The sequence below is a fragment of the Pinus tabuliformis genome, chromosome 5_2 (genome assembly GCF_031772625.1).
Source record: "Pinus tabuliformis cultivar Carrire ecotype Pingquan chromosome 5_2, CPIR1, whole genome shotgun sequence".
NCBI classification, from domain to species: domain Eukaryota; kingdom Viridiplantae; phylum Streptophyta; class Pinopsida; order Pinales; family Pinaceae; genus Pinus; species Pinus tabuliformis.
The window spans coordinates 1,001,320,822-1,001,338,149 of NC_142306.1; the positions used below are offsets into that span (position 1 = coordinate 1,001,320,822).

General features: G+C 39.2%; 1 protein-coding gene across 1 annotated transcript; it reads right to left on the bottom strand.

Moving 5' to 3' along the window:
• Window positions 1-1,713: 1,713 nt before the first annotated feature.
• LOC149162655 (nuclear intron maturase 4, mitochondrial-like) lies at window positions 1,714-16,357 on the bottom strand. The gene is made up of 2 exons (XM_089437337.1): window positions 15,742-16,357; window positions 1,714-4,224 (listed from the first exon to the last, which is right to left on the bottom strand). The coding sequence occupies exons 1-2, from the start codon at window positions 15,845-15,847 to the stop codon at window positions 1,727-1,729; spliced, it is 2,604 nt and encodes an 867-aa protein (XP_089293463.1). The 5' UTR covers window positions 15,848-16,357; the 3' UTR covers window positions 1,714-1,726.
• Window positions 16,358-17,328: the final 971 nt, after the last annotated feature.

Genomic DNA, 17,328 nt, shown 5'->3' on the forward strand with positions numbered 1-17,328 from the left:
ACCAATGAAAAGTCATACCTTTGGGGTTGGGAGGCCCACCTTCAAACATACATTCATAACAAATGGGTGAGGGACCACATGGTTGGCTCGGGTGGCGGAGAAAATGGCACATCGAGCTATATGGGCACTGCAAGGGGTTGTTGACTGCCAGTTGAAGACCATCTAGGAGAAAACTTTTCTCCCATATATACTATCCACGAGTGGTGGTTAACAAGAACAATTCCATGGCTTTTTGCAGAGTCCTTAAGCAAGCATTTCCCCCTTCCCTATTATTAACATGCATTTCACCACTTTAGCCACAAGAATCGAATCCAGAAATCCCCCCTCCCTCGCCCCTAGTAGATGGGAAAGATGTTGCTAGTGAAGTTTTTCAGTGCAGGACTACAGACTGTCACTCAGCCCGAATTCTCCCATTATTAGTTCAAAACTCTTTAACTTAAATTAACAAAACCCACAAGGGCAAACTAACGCATGCCTGTAAACAAATTCAATACACTTAATATTTCAAGTCTGCATTATATAATATAAACTTCCTCATTGTAAACGACAAATGTTACTGTTCATCCTACTTCATCATGGATTCATATAGACATGATCCAAACAATAACCAAACCTTAGATCCGTATATAGTTCCATCCAGTGTGAAAAAAATGAGTACAATAGATTCATACTCTGTTCTACAAGAAAATGTAATCATAAGAATAACACAATAGAAATAGAACCACAAGACAAAAGACATTTTACCGATTTATGCCAAAAATAATTGCTGAAACTTTTGACAAGGTCATAAGCTCTTGAATTAGGCTTAGAAGGCAACAAATACATTGGACTTCAAGATTAATAAATGTTCAAGGGACTGACACTGAATGCCATAAGCAAAGATACAAACTGAAAACAATAGAGATGCAAACACTGTATTTACTGATAAGATTTGGCCAGTGTGGTGAACAAAATGGCAAAGTTTTCATCACTGATAATTAGTGCAAGAGAGGACAGGACCATTATAATGGGTTAAAGATATCCATTTGGTAATTGTACACCTAAGCTGAAGTTTAGCAATGGGATTATTTCAGAAGGCATTGCTTATATTGGTTACCCAGGTCAGGCAAACATGGAAAATAAGGGGTTTCATGGTGATCGCAGGCTGGAAGAAATTTTATCTGCATAGTAGATGTTGCTGCGACTTATGGAAATTTCCAGTATTTTCTGATGATGAAATAAGAATTGGGCAGGGGGAGGGGCTGTTTTTTCCCCAATAGGGTATGTGTTCTTCTGTTTGTTTAATTTCATTTATGTGAGAGTTTAACACCCCTGGTGGGTGTGTTTCCCAGCAAGGGAAACTTCCTGCATCCAGAATTTCCGAGGGCACTTCCCCTGCTGGTAGACACTCCCAGCAGATCATAGGCTGGCTAGGTGCACATCGGAAAAGCACCCAGTCAGCAAATGCCCTAAATGGGTGCTTTGGGTACAGATGCCTGCATCTGGTTATGTGCCCAATGTGGGTGTGACTGCAGGTATGGACACCAGAACCTAGGGGACCAAATCCGATAATCTAGCCATGAAGTTATATGCATTTCATTCCGAATAAAAAGTTCCATTGTGAAATCAATAAGTTTGAATTGTTCATTAATTTACGTTGTTGGAGTAATAAGTAAACCATTGTTGAGGATTCAACCAAGGAAATCATCCAAAAAAAGAAAACCCATATGATAAAGAAAGAATAAAATTAGCCATGTGGTTGATATGTGGTTTTTGAAAATGGGGCAAATGTAAAGTCAATGTCTTGAAGTGTGATTTTGCCCAAGTACAAATCTGTTACATGCTCCATGCATAGGTTTATATATTTTCTTTCAAAGATTGGATGAGTACTACCCAAACCAATTGGGCATATCTTATGATTCACACCAGAATTATGTCCTTTTCTGTTTCCATATATGGAATATAATTCCGTAACTTTGTTATTGCAGCATGCAATAGAGCATCTAGCAGATGAACCAATACTTTTATGGACTACTAAAAGCCACAAGCTATTACCGAAAGATATTCTGTCACTAAAACAGGAGTTGCCTAGTGATAAAATGTCAAATTTAGATGAGGTTCCTGATTCTGTTTCTTCAGATGAAGGTATGGCACTTAGTTCTTCAGCAAATTGATTCAGTACCCAAGTACTGGATGTCCTGTGCTTCATTGCGAGGGTTACAACACATGAATTTTTTACATGTTTACTAATGATGCTCATGACCATCGAGAAATTTTTGCAGTCAAAAAAGTTATTTATCAATCTCATGGCAAGCCCAATATACCAATGTATAATTAGTGAATCTTCTTGATGAATGAGTGCATGCAGACACTGAGGATGTCCTTTCCTATTTAAAAGCCCAAAACGAATGAGACTACTCTTGATACTGATAATAGGTGCATCTATCACAATTCTCATTTCTGCTGAACACTTAGCATCAGCCATCGAACTTTCAAGGCCTTTCTTTAGTGAATTCATGGTTGCAAATTCTGAATTCACAAATTCCTCAACTTTTTCCTGAAACCGATAATATGAATCCCTTAGATCTTGAGGTAACTCTGATTCAATGATGAGTTCAGACAAAAGATCCTCCTCAGAAGCCTTTCTAAGCCATGCTTTTTTCCTTTTATCCATCTCAGATCGCTTATCCAAGTCCTGGATCCATATAATCAGCATCTCTTTGAACCAGTGATCTGCTTTCATGCCAGGTTTTCGATATTCTCTTAGCTCGTCAGTCATCCCAGGTTTGCCATCATCTGACTCCTTGATTTTCTTCAAAGCATGAGCCAACCACTTCTTTCCTAGTCTTTTGGTCCACGCTTCCCAATGCCATTGCTTTTGTTCAGAAAATAGCTTGATTTTACTACTAAGCTTGTTCACCACTCTAAGAGGAGCTTTATTTTTAGGATTCTGCAACTCAGATAGTGGAACAGTCCCAATATCCATGCCAAGAAATTGTATACCCTCAAAAGCAGTATTTCGTACTCGTGCTTTTGAGTGGTTCACCTTTAAATCAAGGGAATCCTCCAGGAATACAAGGATCACATCTCTAACTTCAATGGCAAGTTCATAAGGACCTGAAATGGCAATAAATATTTCATCCATATACCTGCAGGCATGTAATTTTTTAGAGCTATCAGCAGTTGAATGAGTTCCTTGAGAATCGTGTTTCATTTGATTGCGAAGCCACTGCCGGAGCTTCGAAAAATGTTGCATTTGATTTAGTAAATTCATCTTATGCTCACAATCAGACTTATTATCTAGTGCTTCATAATGCATACAGATCTTATAAAATTCCTGGTCAAAAAGATCCAAGTAGATATTCATCAGAACTGAGGAAAGAATACCTTCTTGCGGATATCCTTGGCCCTTTGGAAAACCACCAAATTCTACATTTAGAACATCTGCATCAAACATCTGGCCCAGAAATTTGTACAGGCTATCATCATGGATATTTTCTTTCATTGCAGCGACTAATTTCATAAAGACTGAAGCATCAAGTTTCTTTTGTATGACAATGCTGAACCACCAATCAGGATTATGAATCTGATTTTGAATGTATTTTAGAGCTGAATGTTGTCCTCTTCCACTTCTACAACTGTGTGAAATTTTGGAAAACTGTGGCCTGTAAACAACCTCCAAAACCATTCTAATTGCCTCTTGTACAGCTTTCAATTGTAAGCTGGGAAGCACCAAGTATTCATGTTTATTTTTCGACGAAAAAAATGTTTGAATATTTGATTTTACATCAAAATTTCCATCTACCAGCTGCTTTGCTATAGAACTGAAACAAATAACGTTAGCATCAACTGTAGACAATCCTGTCATGTCTGGTGTTATAAGGTTCAAGTTATGTGTTACACTTTGATAAGCTATTTTGAGAACTTCTGGGGTTGCAATCACATTTGTCAGAAGATCATTGAACTTCCCATTGCTGTATTGCTGTTTAACATACTTCTTCACACGCATTTCAAAATTTCTCTTACAACCAATATGCCTTGGACTTTCTCCCTTAATAGGACTACTATCAATGGACCATCCTCCTAATCTCTCTTCCACAGTATCTACAGGAAAATCAGCTTTTGCAATTTTATCTCTTTTATGGCCACTCACATCAGTCTCCAACCCGCTTCCACAAAAATCATGCTCTAGATTCAAAGTCGAATATTCTTTATATTGAGGGAAGTACTTCAAGCAATTCCCATCTGTCACAAAACAACCGCTCAATAGAATCACACTGATAAATCAATCATACCAAAATCTTTATACATTATATTCACAACAGAAAGTAAAGAAAAACTCAAGAGAAGGAAAGAAGATTGTAGTCAAAAGAAACTATAAGACTCCAAAAAATTGTATAAGTCCAGTTTAATTTTTTGCATGCACCCAGTAGCCTAACTCTGATTCTACAAGATGTCCACTTCCTCGCTCTTCAGAAGAAATTGTTATGAATGCATTTCTGAATCTCGATACATTTCCAAAAAACATTCTTGATAAGGTTCAACCACTTGCAAGGACAATTAATATGGACTGCCACTATCCTAAACAAATGAACACAGATTGATCGAAGAACCAAGGTTTGCTCTAACACATTTTGGACTTCTTTAGTTAAAATGGCCTAATTACAGTCTAAAATGAAGACTGATTCTTTAATAACCCGTCAAATGATATTCACTATTCTCAGGATAATTGGTTGTAGGCACCTTGAAACATAGCATAAGTTAAGGCCATTTGATGTCTGTTGGTTGCCATGTAGTTTAAGTTGCATAGACCTAACGCCCTAAAGTTGCCAACATCCAAGAAAGTCCTTGGAAACTGTAATGAATAAAATATATATAAATAATGTAAAATAATATAAATGATAATAAGCATAAATAATTATTAGTTAAGTAGTAATTAGGTTGAAGAGGCATGTCTAATTGAGACATGACTCTTCATGAAGAGACACTTGCCTGATATATAAGCAAGCCTCTCGTTCTCATTTGTAAATCATTCATTCATTCTTATTCATATTTAATATATAATATTTGTATGTTCATCTTTCTCTTTCTCATCTTGATTGGGTACGGATTTATGGGCCTCACTCTCTCCACACGTGCGAAAGGAAGACTGTCTTTTTTCACTGCTGCATTGACCAAATTTGACCGAAATCTCAAGAGGTTGGAATTTCAAGAAGACGGAATTTCAAGAGGCTGACTTTGACCAGCGTTAACCGTGTTTGACTTCGGTTTTGTGAGGGAGACTTCTGTTTAGGCAGGTCGTTGTTCTAGGCACAAAAAAGAGCCAGTTTGACCCCTGCATTGACTGCCCTAATTCAGGTTGTTGCGTTGAATTTTGTTGACCATATTTGACTGGTTATTTTCGGACTGTTTTGGGTTGCATTATCTTGTTGTTGGAGGCCGAGTTGACCAAGGTTGACCGAGCTGTTTTGGAGGTCAATTTCAACCCGGTTAACTAGTGTTGACTTTCTGGTTAGGGCTTTCTGTTTCCGCTATTTTGACTGATCAGTTTGGGCAAGTGAATATTGTAAATTGTACTCTCTCTCTCTGTTGAACTTTTGAAGAATTATAAGAAGAATTGATCAAGGGTTTCCCCACATTGGGGTTTGTCCCTGGCTGGTGCCATATCTTGTGTCCTCTTGTGTTGGCTTGTCTTCCACTGTTATTGTTTATGTTCTATCTGCATTTTACTATCATGTTGATGTGATTGCTATACTGGATATGATATTGGGCTAATAAAGAAAATTGAAGTAAAATTGCTCTAAGCATAGAACATACCATTGTTATCCTAAAATTAACATGGTATCAGAGCTGAGGTGAAGACAAAGCCCAAGCAAGAGTGAAGAGCAATCACTAAAAGGAGCAATCACTGATCAAGAACAAATCTCAATGACCTCCACATCCTACTTCAAGTTTGATGATAAGCTTCATGATAAGTCTGATTATCATGCATGGAAGATGTCTCTTGATTTGACTTTAGAAGAGCAAGATGTCATGAATTATGTGCAGGGAAAGATTTCGGAACCTCCTTCAAATGCATCCGCTGTTGCTAAGACAAAGTACAAGAAGGGTGAAGTCAAATCCAAGAAGATCATTAGGGATTCTATTCATAAGCACTTAGTTGCTTACATCTCCAATTTGAATACATCAAAGGAGATATATGAGAGGTTGGTTGGCATGTTCAAATCTAGCAATGCAAATCAAATTCTTTTCCTCAAGAACAAGCTTAAGGATATAAAGCAAGGAAGAAATGAAGATATTCAAACCTACTTCATGAGGATTACAGAGATCAAAAATGATCTTCTTTCGATTGGTGAAGCTATTGCTGACAAGGAGCTCACTCTCATTGCCCTTGGAGGTCTTCCTCCCGAATGGCATGTGTTCAACACTACTATTCTCAATAACGACAGAATTCCAAGTTTTGAAGAATTGTTGACTAGATGTTCTCAAGAAGAAACAAGGATGATGGAATTGGAGATGCCTTCGAATAGGAATAATCCTACCGCATTCTCCGCTCATGCCAAGAGGAAGAACAATGCAGGTTCAAAGAAGCAAAGTCAAGGAAGACCGAGATTCAAAAATGGAAGGAAGGGAAGATGCTTCGTTTGCAACAAGTTTGGTCACTATGCCAGGGAGTGTCCAAATAGAAGGGACACATCTCATGATGATGATCACAATCATTCCAGGGGCAACAACAACAATCAAAGGAATGGCAGGTTCAACAACAAAGGGAAAAAGAATGCTTCTGCTACTCAACTTGGCAATGATCGAGCTTTGAAAAGAACAAGAAACTCCAAGCACTTCACCAGGTACAAGGAAGCTCTTTCAAATCTGATAGAGAAGGATACAAATTTGAGATTATCCTTGGAGACAATGCCACCTATCCCGTGAAGGGAGTTGGGAATGTTACCCTTCAATTGAATCAAGGTAACACCATTCATCTTCAAGAAGTACTATATGTCCCTGATCTAAAGAAGAATCTAGTATCTATCTCGACGATGGAAGACAAAGGATTCAAGGTGGCATTCATAGATGGAAAGGTACATGTGTGGAAAAGAAATTTCAAAGAAGCATTTACTCTTGGATTCAGGGTTGTCAGTTTATATCGAGTTGGAGGAAGTCCACTGGGAGCCATGTCTTGCGACACATCTCTTCAATCCGAACTATGGCACCAGAGGTTTGCTCATCTTCAATATAAGGCTCTACCCGATGCAAGGAAGATGGTTACAAGTATGCCCGAATTCAAAATAGAGCATGAAGGTGTATGTCAGGGATGTGCCGAGGGAAAACATACAAGGGGACCATTCCCCTCAAGTGATAGCAAGACCACAGACATTTTGCAATTGGTTCATTCTGATCTATCTGGTATGTTGCATGTGACATCATTAGGAGGATATTTATATTATGTTGTCTTTGTGGATGACTTCTCTCGCAAAACTTGGATATATTTCTTGAAGAAGAAGGACGAAATATTCTCATGGTTCCATGCCTTCAAAGCCTTGGTGGAAAATCAAACAGGGAAGAAGATCAAGATATTGAGGACCGATAATGGAACCGAGTATGAGTCAAATGAATTCAATGACTATTGCAGGGAAGCTAGCATTAAGAGGGAGACTACTACTGCATATACTCCTGAGCAAAATGGTGTTGTTGAAAGGAAGAATTGTTCCATTATAGAAGCCACTCGTGCCATGCTTCATGATCAAGGACTTCCAAAGTTCCTATGGGGAGAAGCTGTCAACACTACTGTGTACGTTCAAAATCGATGCCCTCATCAAGCATTGGACTCCAAACCTCTCGAAGAAGTTTTCACCGGTAAAAAATCTGATGTTTCTCATTTTAGAATTTTTGGTAGTCTAGTATACTTTCATGTGCCGAAAGAAAGAGAAGTAAATTGGAGGCATCTGGGAAGAAAGGAACTTTTGTGGGCTATAGTGAAACTTCTAAGGCATATAGAATCTATGTGCCTGGTCAAAGAGAAGTAGAGTTGAGTCATGATGTCACCTTCGATGATGATGTTGCCCTAAGGAAGATTAGCAATCTCCCTATTCCAAGGAAGGACAAAGAAGCAAATGCAGGAAATCAGGGAGATTCACAGGATGAGCCGATGCCCAGTGTTGAAGAACCGATGGATCCCACTGATCCTCCTCCTCATGAGCCCTCCTCCTCCAAAAGGAGACCCTCATGGCTAAGAGAAACTCTCGAAGATGCCGAGAGACATGTTGCACCAAGGGGGACATTTCGTGAAAGCAAGAAGCCTAATAGGTAGCAAGGGTACTTAACTGTTATGAGCACCATTATTCAGTCTGAACCTTTCTCATTCAAAGAAGTTGTGAAGCAACAAGTATGGAAGGATGCTATAAACGAAGAGTACGAGTCAATTATGAAGAATGATGTATGGGATGTGGTCCCTAGACCCCAGGACAAATCTGTTGTCACCTCTAAATGACTCTACAGGATCAAGCATGGTGTTGATGGAAGTGCTGAGAAGTTCAAGGCCAGATTTGTTGCTCGAGGCTTCTCTCAAAAGGAAGGTGTAGGTTAAGATGAGATAATTGCACCCGTTGCTCGCTACACCACCATCCGTTCGATTATAGCCCTTGTTGCCTCGCAAGGATGGAATCTACAGCAGATGGATGTCAAGACTGCCTTCTTGCATGGTTCATTTAAGGAGGAATTTTATGTGGAACAACCTGAGGGGTTTGAAGTTCAAGATCGTCAGACACATGTATGCAGGTTGAAGAAAGCCCTCTATGGGTTGAAGCAAGCACCCCGAGCTTGGTATGAGAGGATCGATAGCTATCTGATGAAGCTGGGATTTACAAGAAGTAAAGCTGATCTGAACCTTTACTTTAAGGTTGAGAATGATGGACCTCTCATCTTGGTACTCTATGTGGACGATCTCTTTCTAATAGGTGCAGACCCTCTTATCGACTAATGTAAGAGAGAGTTGGCTTCCGAATTTGATATGAAGGACCTAGGACTGATGCATTACTTCCTAGGGTTGGAGGTCTGGCAAAAGCCAGGGGAGATTTTCCTTTCTCAAGGAAAATATGTTGTGAAGCTACTTGAAAGATTTAGGATGGTGGACTGCAAGTCCTTTACTACTCCGATGGAACTTAACTTCAAGAAGTTATGCAAAAGTGTTGCCGGGCCCGATTTGGGAAATCCTTCTAAGTATCGTCAACTCATAAGGGCCCTAATGTTCTTGGTGAACTCTCGTCCGAACATATGTTTTGTAGTGAACACATTGAGTCAGTTTATGGTCGAGCCTCATCATATACATTGGATTGCTGCCAAGAATCTCTTGAGATATCTCCGGGGCACAATCACTTATGGATTGAGATACACTGTCGGGAATGTGAGGCTCCATGGTTACTCTAATGCAGACTGGGCTGGCAGTGTGGTGGATCGCAAAAGCACATCAGGATGTTGCTTCTCTCTAGGTTTTGCTTCAATATCATGGATGAGCAGGAAGCAAAAGTCGGTTGCTTTAAGCACCGCTGAGGTTGAATACATTGCTGCTAGTTTGGCCTCCTGTGAAGCTGTTTGGTTGAGGAAGCTCTTTAGTGAGCTGTTTGGACATGTGTTGGATACCACCGTGATCTTCTGTGACAACCAGAGTGGGATTCGTCTTTCTGAGAATCCTGTGTTTCATGATCACTCCAAGCATATTGATATTAGGTACCACTTTATCCGAGATATGGTACAACAAGGAGCAATAAGGTTCCATCATATTGGGACCGATGAGCAGGTCATCGATATTCTTACGAAGCCCCTCGGGAAGGTCAAATTCTTAACCTTTTGTGAACGACTTGGAGTCGTGGAGAGACCCTCTTATGAGGGTCCTGTATGAGATGGATAGTGAGCTCTGGGAGCTCTGGGGGGCTTGGGGTACTTCTTGGAGCGATGAGCGACCATAGGGTGACTCACCCTCCCCTAGTGGTGCATTGTGTACAAGGTGAATGGTTCACCTTCCCCTGTGATACCCCATGGTGGCATATGCATAAGTTGAGTGGTTCACCCTCCCCTATGTCATATGAGCAGGATGAATGTTTCACCTCCTCCTGCTGGCACATCCTACCCATGCAATCCGGGACTCATGGGAAGTACCTCTCATCTGACCAATGGGTATGGAAATGAGGATAGGGACCATAGTACTATGGATGGACGCATCGTGTACTACCGTACTCCCTATGCTAAGATGTTGATATTGATCTGGGATCAATGGAAACTGACTACGGGTAAGTTAAGAGTGGTATGACACACTCTCAGTTGTTGGAGACTGACTTCGGGTCAGTGAAGAATGGTATGATACATTCTCGATCATTTCTTCTTTCTTCATGGTTTAGCAGTGCAGTAATAGGGATGGTACAGATTGTCAGACAATTTGGCAGGTGATGTTCTCCCTAGTTGAGAGGGAGTGTTAAATTTGGCAACTAGGGCCAAACATCACTTTGGATAGCTCTTATGACACAGTTGATATTTTTTTTGGATTCCTCTTTCCCAGAGGTGTAGGATTGATATAAAGATCATCGCATTCTGACATGTACGAATGAATTTATGAATTTATTTTGATTATGGACAAATTGTCAAGGTCGGCCAGCCATCAAATTAGCCTCCTACAGCCTTCAACGTTGCATATAAATACAAGATGCCTCCTCCTCATTTTGGCATCTCATCTGATTCATCTTTCTCTCTCTCATCTTGATTGGGTACGAGTTTATGGGCCTCTCTCTCTCCAAACGTGCGAAAGGAACACTGTCTTTTCTAGCTGCTACATTGACCAAATTTGACCGAAATTTCAAGAGGCTAACTTTGACCAGCATTGACCCTGTTTGACTTCGGTTTTGTGAGGGAGATTTCTGTTTGGGCAAGCCGTTGTTCTAGGCACAAAAAACGAGGCAGTTTGACCCTTGTGTTGACCAGCGTTGACTGCCTTATTTCAGGTTGTTGCATTGACTTTTGTTGACCAGATTTGACTGGTTATTTTCGGATTATTTTGGGTTGCACTATCTTGTTGTTGGAGACCGAGTTGACCAAGGTTGACCGAGCTGTTTTGGAGGTCAATTTTAGCCATGTTGACCAGCGTTGACTTTCTGGTTAGGGCTTTCTGTTTCTGTTGTTTTGACTGATTAGTTTGGGCAAGTGAATATTGTAAATTGTACTCTCTCTGCTGAACTTTTGAAGAATTATAAGAATAATTGATCAAGGGTTTCCCCACAATGGTGTTTGTCCCTATTTGGTGCCATATATTGTGTCCTCTTGTGTTGGCTTGTCTTCTACTATTATTGTTTATGTTCTATCTGCATTTTACTATCATGTTGATGTGATTGCTATACTGGATATGATATTGGGCTAATAAAGAAAATTGAAGTAAAATTGCTCTAAGCATAGAACATACCATTGTTATCCTAAAATTAACAATACTATTAGGGGGAGGTGATGATTCTTAATCATTCCTGCAGAAGCTATTTGTGAAGAGCCCTATGAAAACCTTGATGAGTCACACATGGATAAGCATCTTTTAAAAGATCGTCACTTGGGAGCAACTCCATTGAAGAACATGATTCCTTACTCATTTGATGGACTATTGTTGAAGATTTCTTCCACTTGATCACATGGCAGCAATCTTTCTTGAAAAAGAAAAAAAAAGTGCTAGAGGAGTTTATGAAGGCAGGGGAATTGGTGGATCATCTACATCATCCATTTCCATGAAGACATGCAGTGGCTTAGGGGAAGCAAGTACATTAAAGAAGAGCATCATGATAGGGGGAGCAACATATCTATAAAGAACTATCATTGATGAAGAAAATATGATGAAGAGAAGCAGCTTGATAGGGGGCGTACTTGGGCACCCCATTTGCCATTGATGTCAAAGGGGAGAGAGAATGTTGAGAAGGCAAGAATATTGCCATCAATGACAAAGGGGGAGATTGTTGGTCAAGGTTGTCATTGATGTCAATATGGCATTGTTGAAAATGGCTAAACCTTGATTACTTGGAAGCCCTAGACTAATATAGCATTGCTTGTTAACCTAACCTAGAAGCAAACCCTAACCCTAGATGTTATGTGAACCCCAGGTGAGCAAAATCTAGATCCTAAATACATGAAATCCTGACATTGATGAAATTGATGAAATCGTAGCTATATCATCATGAAACCCTAAACCTAAATACATTGCCAACCCTTAGCTCTAAATACATATGCATATAACTATATAAATATACATTAATATATAGTCAAAATAAACTAAATAATTATATTATTATATTACATACATTTGAATTAAATACCAAACGTTAATATATAATAAAAAAGTCTCTTGATGCTAGCGGTAAAGACCTTAAAATATATTACACGTTGGATGTTGCATTACGTTAAACATCGACTTCACCAAAACAATTGTCAGCTTTTCTGGTTGGCTTGCCCTCCAAACATGTCCACTCATACGCACACGATCAGATATAAATAAACCATCAAACTTCGGCTAAATGCATGGATTTGAGTTTCAGAGTATAATAAAAAACGACAGATCGTGGAAAATACAGGACTCGGTCAACACATAATTTTTGGAATGCGTAGGGTTCACAACTCGTGAACTAAACAATTTAACAACAACGACGACAACAACAACAACAAAAACCGGATCTACAAGATATCTCAAATACCTTTATCGTTGAAAAGAGCAAGACGTGGACTATTCTCCTCGGTTTAGACAAGGAAAATACATTGCAGGGTGAAGGAGGAACGATTCGAGGAAACTCGGACCTGTAGAAAGCATATTTTCCAGAAGTTTGTTTTTCAACCTGTGATCGAAATTTTGTGGCACATGTAGCAGACTGAAGTTTTTTGCATAAATTGAGAACCTAAGCTTTGAAGCCTAACTTTGGTGCACATCGAAGACTAGACCGTAAACTGATTGCAAGGCAAGCGTTTTGAATAAGCATATCAAGTGGATCGAATCTCTTACATTTCCTCTTTGAGGATTGTAGAACACGCACTAGTATCTTGAAGTATTGTGTTCCTATGGAATAGTCTAATGTTGATCCAGTTTTTATCTAGCCATGATTGTTCCCATGGCTTGGAGATGTCTGGCATTTCTTCTTTGAGCACACATTTGTTGATCCATCTAACTCTCTGACCAAAAGTTCGACATGGAACCAATGCTCATTGAAATTTCCTGAACTAAGATGCAATGGTGACAACTTCAAACATATTTGAGTAAATGATCCTTAAGAACAAATGAAGACCAAGTGGGTTTGAAAATATTAACACATAGCATGTTCAGAATTCTCATTCCATTAAAGAGTGAACCTACCGTAGAATCTTATTGAAGAAACCTTGATCAGACCTTAAAGTGATCTTAAAGGAGTATTGAAGGACAAGCAAGATACATATTGAAGTAGCCTTGTTAAAGTGAAGACTTCTAAAGGAGTATAGGAGAACATCCTTTGAAGCCAGCATCAAGAAGCTTGTTGAAGATATTGTGAAGACATCTTGGGAAGGCATTATTGAAGATCTATTTGTAGAAGGTACTTGGAGGCATCTTGAAGACTTGGTACAAACATCTTAAAGCAGATCTAGGAGGCATCCTTGGAGAGCATGGTGCATTGTTGAAAGTCCTCATGGAGTGACGTTAAAGAATTTTGGTTGGGTGACATGAAGAGCAGTGGTGACACCTTCATGTGAAGAACAAGGTTGTCATTGATGATGTGATGAGGAGACTAAGTGAATGGATAGTTGAAGATTGACAAGGTTCGTTGAAGAAAACATTGGGAGTCCTGAAGTATAACCAATATATCTTGACGAAGTAAAGGGTTGGATCCCAAGAGGTTGGAGCCTCAAAAAGACAAGGTTGGTGCCTTGGAGGATAGGGTTGGAGCCCTAGAGGATAGGAGTCCTCAAGAAACCAGGTCGAAACTTAAACCAGATATAGGGTTGGAGCCCTTGGGGTTGGTGCCTCAGAATTGACAAGGTTGGAGCCTTGGAAGTCCAAGTTGGTGCTTGGCAAATACAGGTTGGAGCCTGGGAGATTGAAGATCGGTGTCTTCATCTAGGGTTGGAGCCCTACATATATTGTACTTGATTTATTGAAGAAATTAATAAAAGCATTTATTCTTATTGTTGTTCATTTCGTGTTCTAAATATAAGTGATCTAACTGGTAAAAGTAGCAATTGGAAAGGAATACTGATTCACCCCGCCCCCTCCCCTCTCAGTATTTCCAACAAGATATGTATGTGTTTATGAACTAAAATTTATGTAAAACTGTAAAAGCTTGAAACATAAAACCCTGTGATTTGAACTATAAAACCAAACTCTACCCCATTAAACAACAGTACTCCACAATTTATAGGGCTTTGCCAAGACTCGAGGGAATCATACCAGTCAATATTTTGGCACTACACACATTGGTTGGATCCATGTAAGAGATTTCCAAGCAATAGAAGGTACATATCCAAATACACAAAAAACCTCCATATCAGCTAGTTGGGCATGAAATATGCCAGTCAGATTCTTAGAAGTTAGGATAGCTTACTGCACAGATTCATGTAGCAGATTAGAGGAAATGAAAATGAAAATCAGACCATACATCAGACCATTGGGCATGGAAGGCACGGATCAGACCTTAAAAATGAGAATGCCAGGCATGCGAATAGACCATATCAATCAGAATTTTGGATTGTTTTCAGGGGAAGTCCCTCGAGTTTCACCAAAAATGCCACCCCACACCCAAGGCACGGAACGGGGAGACAAGGGAAGGTTTGTGAACCCATTCTTGGCAACACAGCATGGGAACCATCAGGCCAGGCCAAGAGAAGTTTTAACCTATGGTACTGAGAGATGAATATTCGATTAGGATTCTCGCCGGTGTGTGCATAAGATAACTTGAACCTATTTTTGAAGTCAGTACATTTTATGGATAATTAGAATAACGGGAAGGGCAGTCCTCTGGAAATGTTAGTCCTAGCTAAATGCAAACCTTCTGTTCATTATCTTTCTCCTCCTAAGGCGCTGACTATTAAAGAGGGTTCTCTATAGGCAATTTTCGTCAGTGCTACCAGAATCACCTTGGTGATTTACCAATTAATCTGAGAGTCAAAAAAATTTATTGTTCAATGATTTTTGCAAATTGGTTAAAACGTGTTATTGAAGGTAACTACTCAACACATTGTCAACATTGGACTTCATCATCATTTACCCTGAGCGATTAAGCAAGTTTGCATCTATGCTATGTTACTCCGTAATTCTCTCTCTGCTTCCTCTGTTTAAGTTGTTGTGAATAGATATCTGAAAAAACACTTGGCTCTGTTCGATCGATTTCAACCACCATGAAGTTAATGTTTCTACCATTTTATGCATAAAGTCAAACCTATCCAAGGCTTTCTCCATGGTCTATTTTCTTTCAGAATCAACATGGTGTTTTCTCCCATCCTAATCTGTATTTTTATGATATTTTTACACAAACATTGGAACTCAAGCCCACAATTTTAGCAGTCCCTACTTCAAAGCAAAATCCTACAAAATCCTGCATCTAAACAACCGAGAGAATGAGATAGATGAAGTGAGTTTTACCAAATGAAGACAATTTGGCATTTTGTCCAACAACCCACAGAGATTTTGATGTTAAACATTGGCATACAAATAAAACAGAGAAGCTGGACATTGAAGGAAACATGTGCATAAAATACAGTACAATTTTTTAAGTGATAAGTACTTACCAAGCTCGCCCACTTCCACAGCTAAAGGCTTCATCCTAAGACCTTTCAGCATCGCCTTCACACTGTGACACCCTCTGCAAAAATTGACGACACTCATTATGGGCATCCAATGTGCCTCGCTACAGCATGGGGCACGTTCACAGCCGTCCAAATGCGCAGGACACCAATCAGAGCAGAATTAGGAGTCCATCCGTTCTAGATTACTTTTAGGCTAAGTAGGCATCTAGCGCACAATCCCCTTAATTCCCTTGTCCACATTTTACTCCGCAGCTTCAGGAGACTCGAAGAGGTTTTACCATTGTTCACAACAAATAATTTCAAGATGCTCGATATTTACAGTCCGATGTTGATCAAGATGACTTGAGGTGCAGATAGATTTTGATTAATATTATCAAGGAGCTCACTGATTTTCTCCACCCCTAAATCATTCAAGGCGGAAATGGCTGATTTGCAGGTGTCCAAGCGGCAGAAAAATTGTTAAACAATGATTGCAGAAGCACGGCGGGAAAGCGAAAGCGTGAAAAAGAATTGTGTGACCCTCGGCTAGCGTGGTAATTATCATGCCAAGTTAAAGTACACATATTTTGGAACTTAGGGTTTTATGAAAAACTAGAAAAAAAAAATGAAACCAGCGATGGTCTTTGTTGATAATATTGTTTTCCACTAGATATCTATATCTATATTTATGATTTTGCCCAATGTTGTTACGAGGATTGTGAGACTCGTAAATGGAAATATGGTTTTTTTTCCTATTTTCGTTTTAATTGTGATACATGAGATGTTGAGTTTATAACAAGTATAAGAATAGTGACCTTAAGTGAGGTATCATGATTGGTAATGCCCATATGAGTGAGGATTTTGGTCCTATGAGAAGTTGTTTTGGTTAACAATGTAATCATATATAATATAGTATTATTTTACTAAAAAATTATAAAAATAGTATTTTTCCCTAATTACATTGCCTAATTTGATAAGGACATCCAATGAAGTATACAACAAAGATAATTACCTCAATAAATCAACTCTAATACCTCTCACGTGAAACTCAAGGCATTCAACTACTAGAACTAGTGATTGTCTTTACTGATAATAATGATTTCCTCTATATATCTATATCTATGATTTGCATAATGCTGTTACAAGGATTGTGATATTGATTTCCACTATATATCTATATCTATGATTTGCATAATGTTGTTACAAGGATTGTAAGACTGGTCAAGAGAAATATCTTTATCTTTTCATTTTGGTCTTAATTTCCATATTGATATGTTGAGCTTTAATCAGTTTAAAAATAGTGGGTTAGGCACTTCCCCTTAATTATAGTGCCTAACTTGATAAAGACATATAGTGAGGCATGCAACAAAGGTAGCCAACTCAAGGAATCAATTCTAAGACCTCCCACGTGAAACTCAAGGTGCTCAACTACTTGAACTAGCCCACCAAGGTATCTACATACGTAGCCAACTCAAGGAATCAAATCTAAGACCTCCCACATGAAACTCAAGGCGCTCAACTACTCAAACTAGCCCACCAAGCTATCTACATATGCAACCAACTCAAGGAAACAACTCTAAGACCTCCCAC

What these genes read in the sequence shown, in the direction of transcription:
- LOC149162655 (XM_089437337.1), bottom strand. Translation starts at nt 15,847, where the DNA reads ATGCCCATAATGAGTGTCGTCAATTTTTGCAGAGGGTGTCACAGTGTG. An exon ending in TGTGGAAGTGGGCGAGCTTG is followed by an intron (nt 4,225 to 15,741) that starts GTAAGTACTTAT and finishes GTTTTGTGACAG; the next exon opens with ATGGGAATTGCTTGAAGTAC.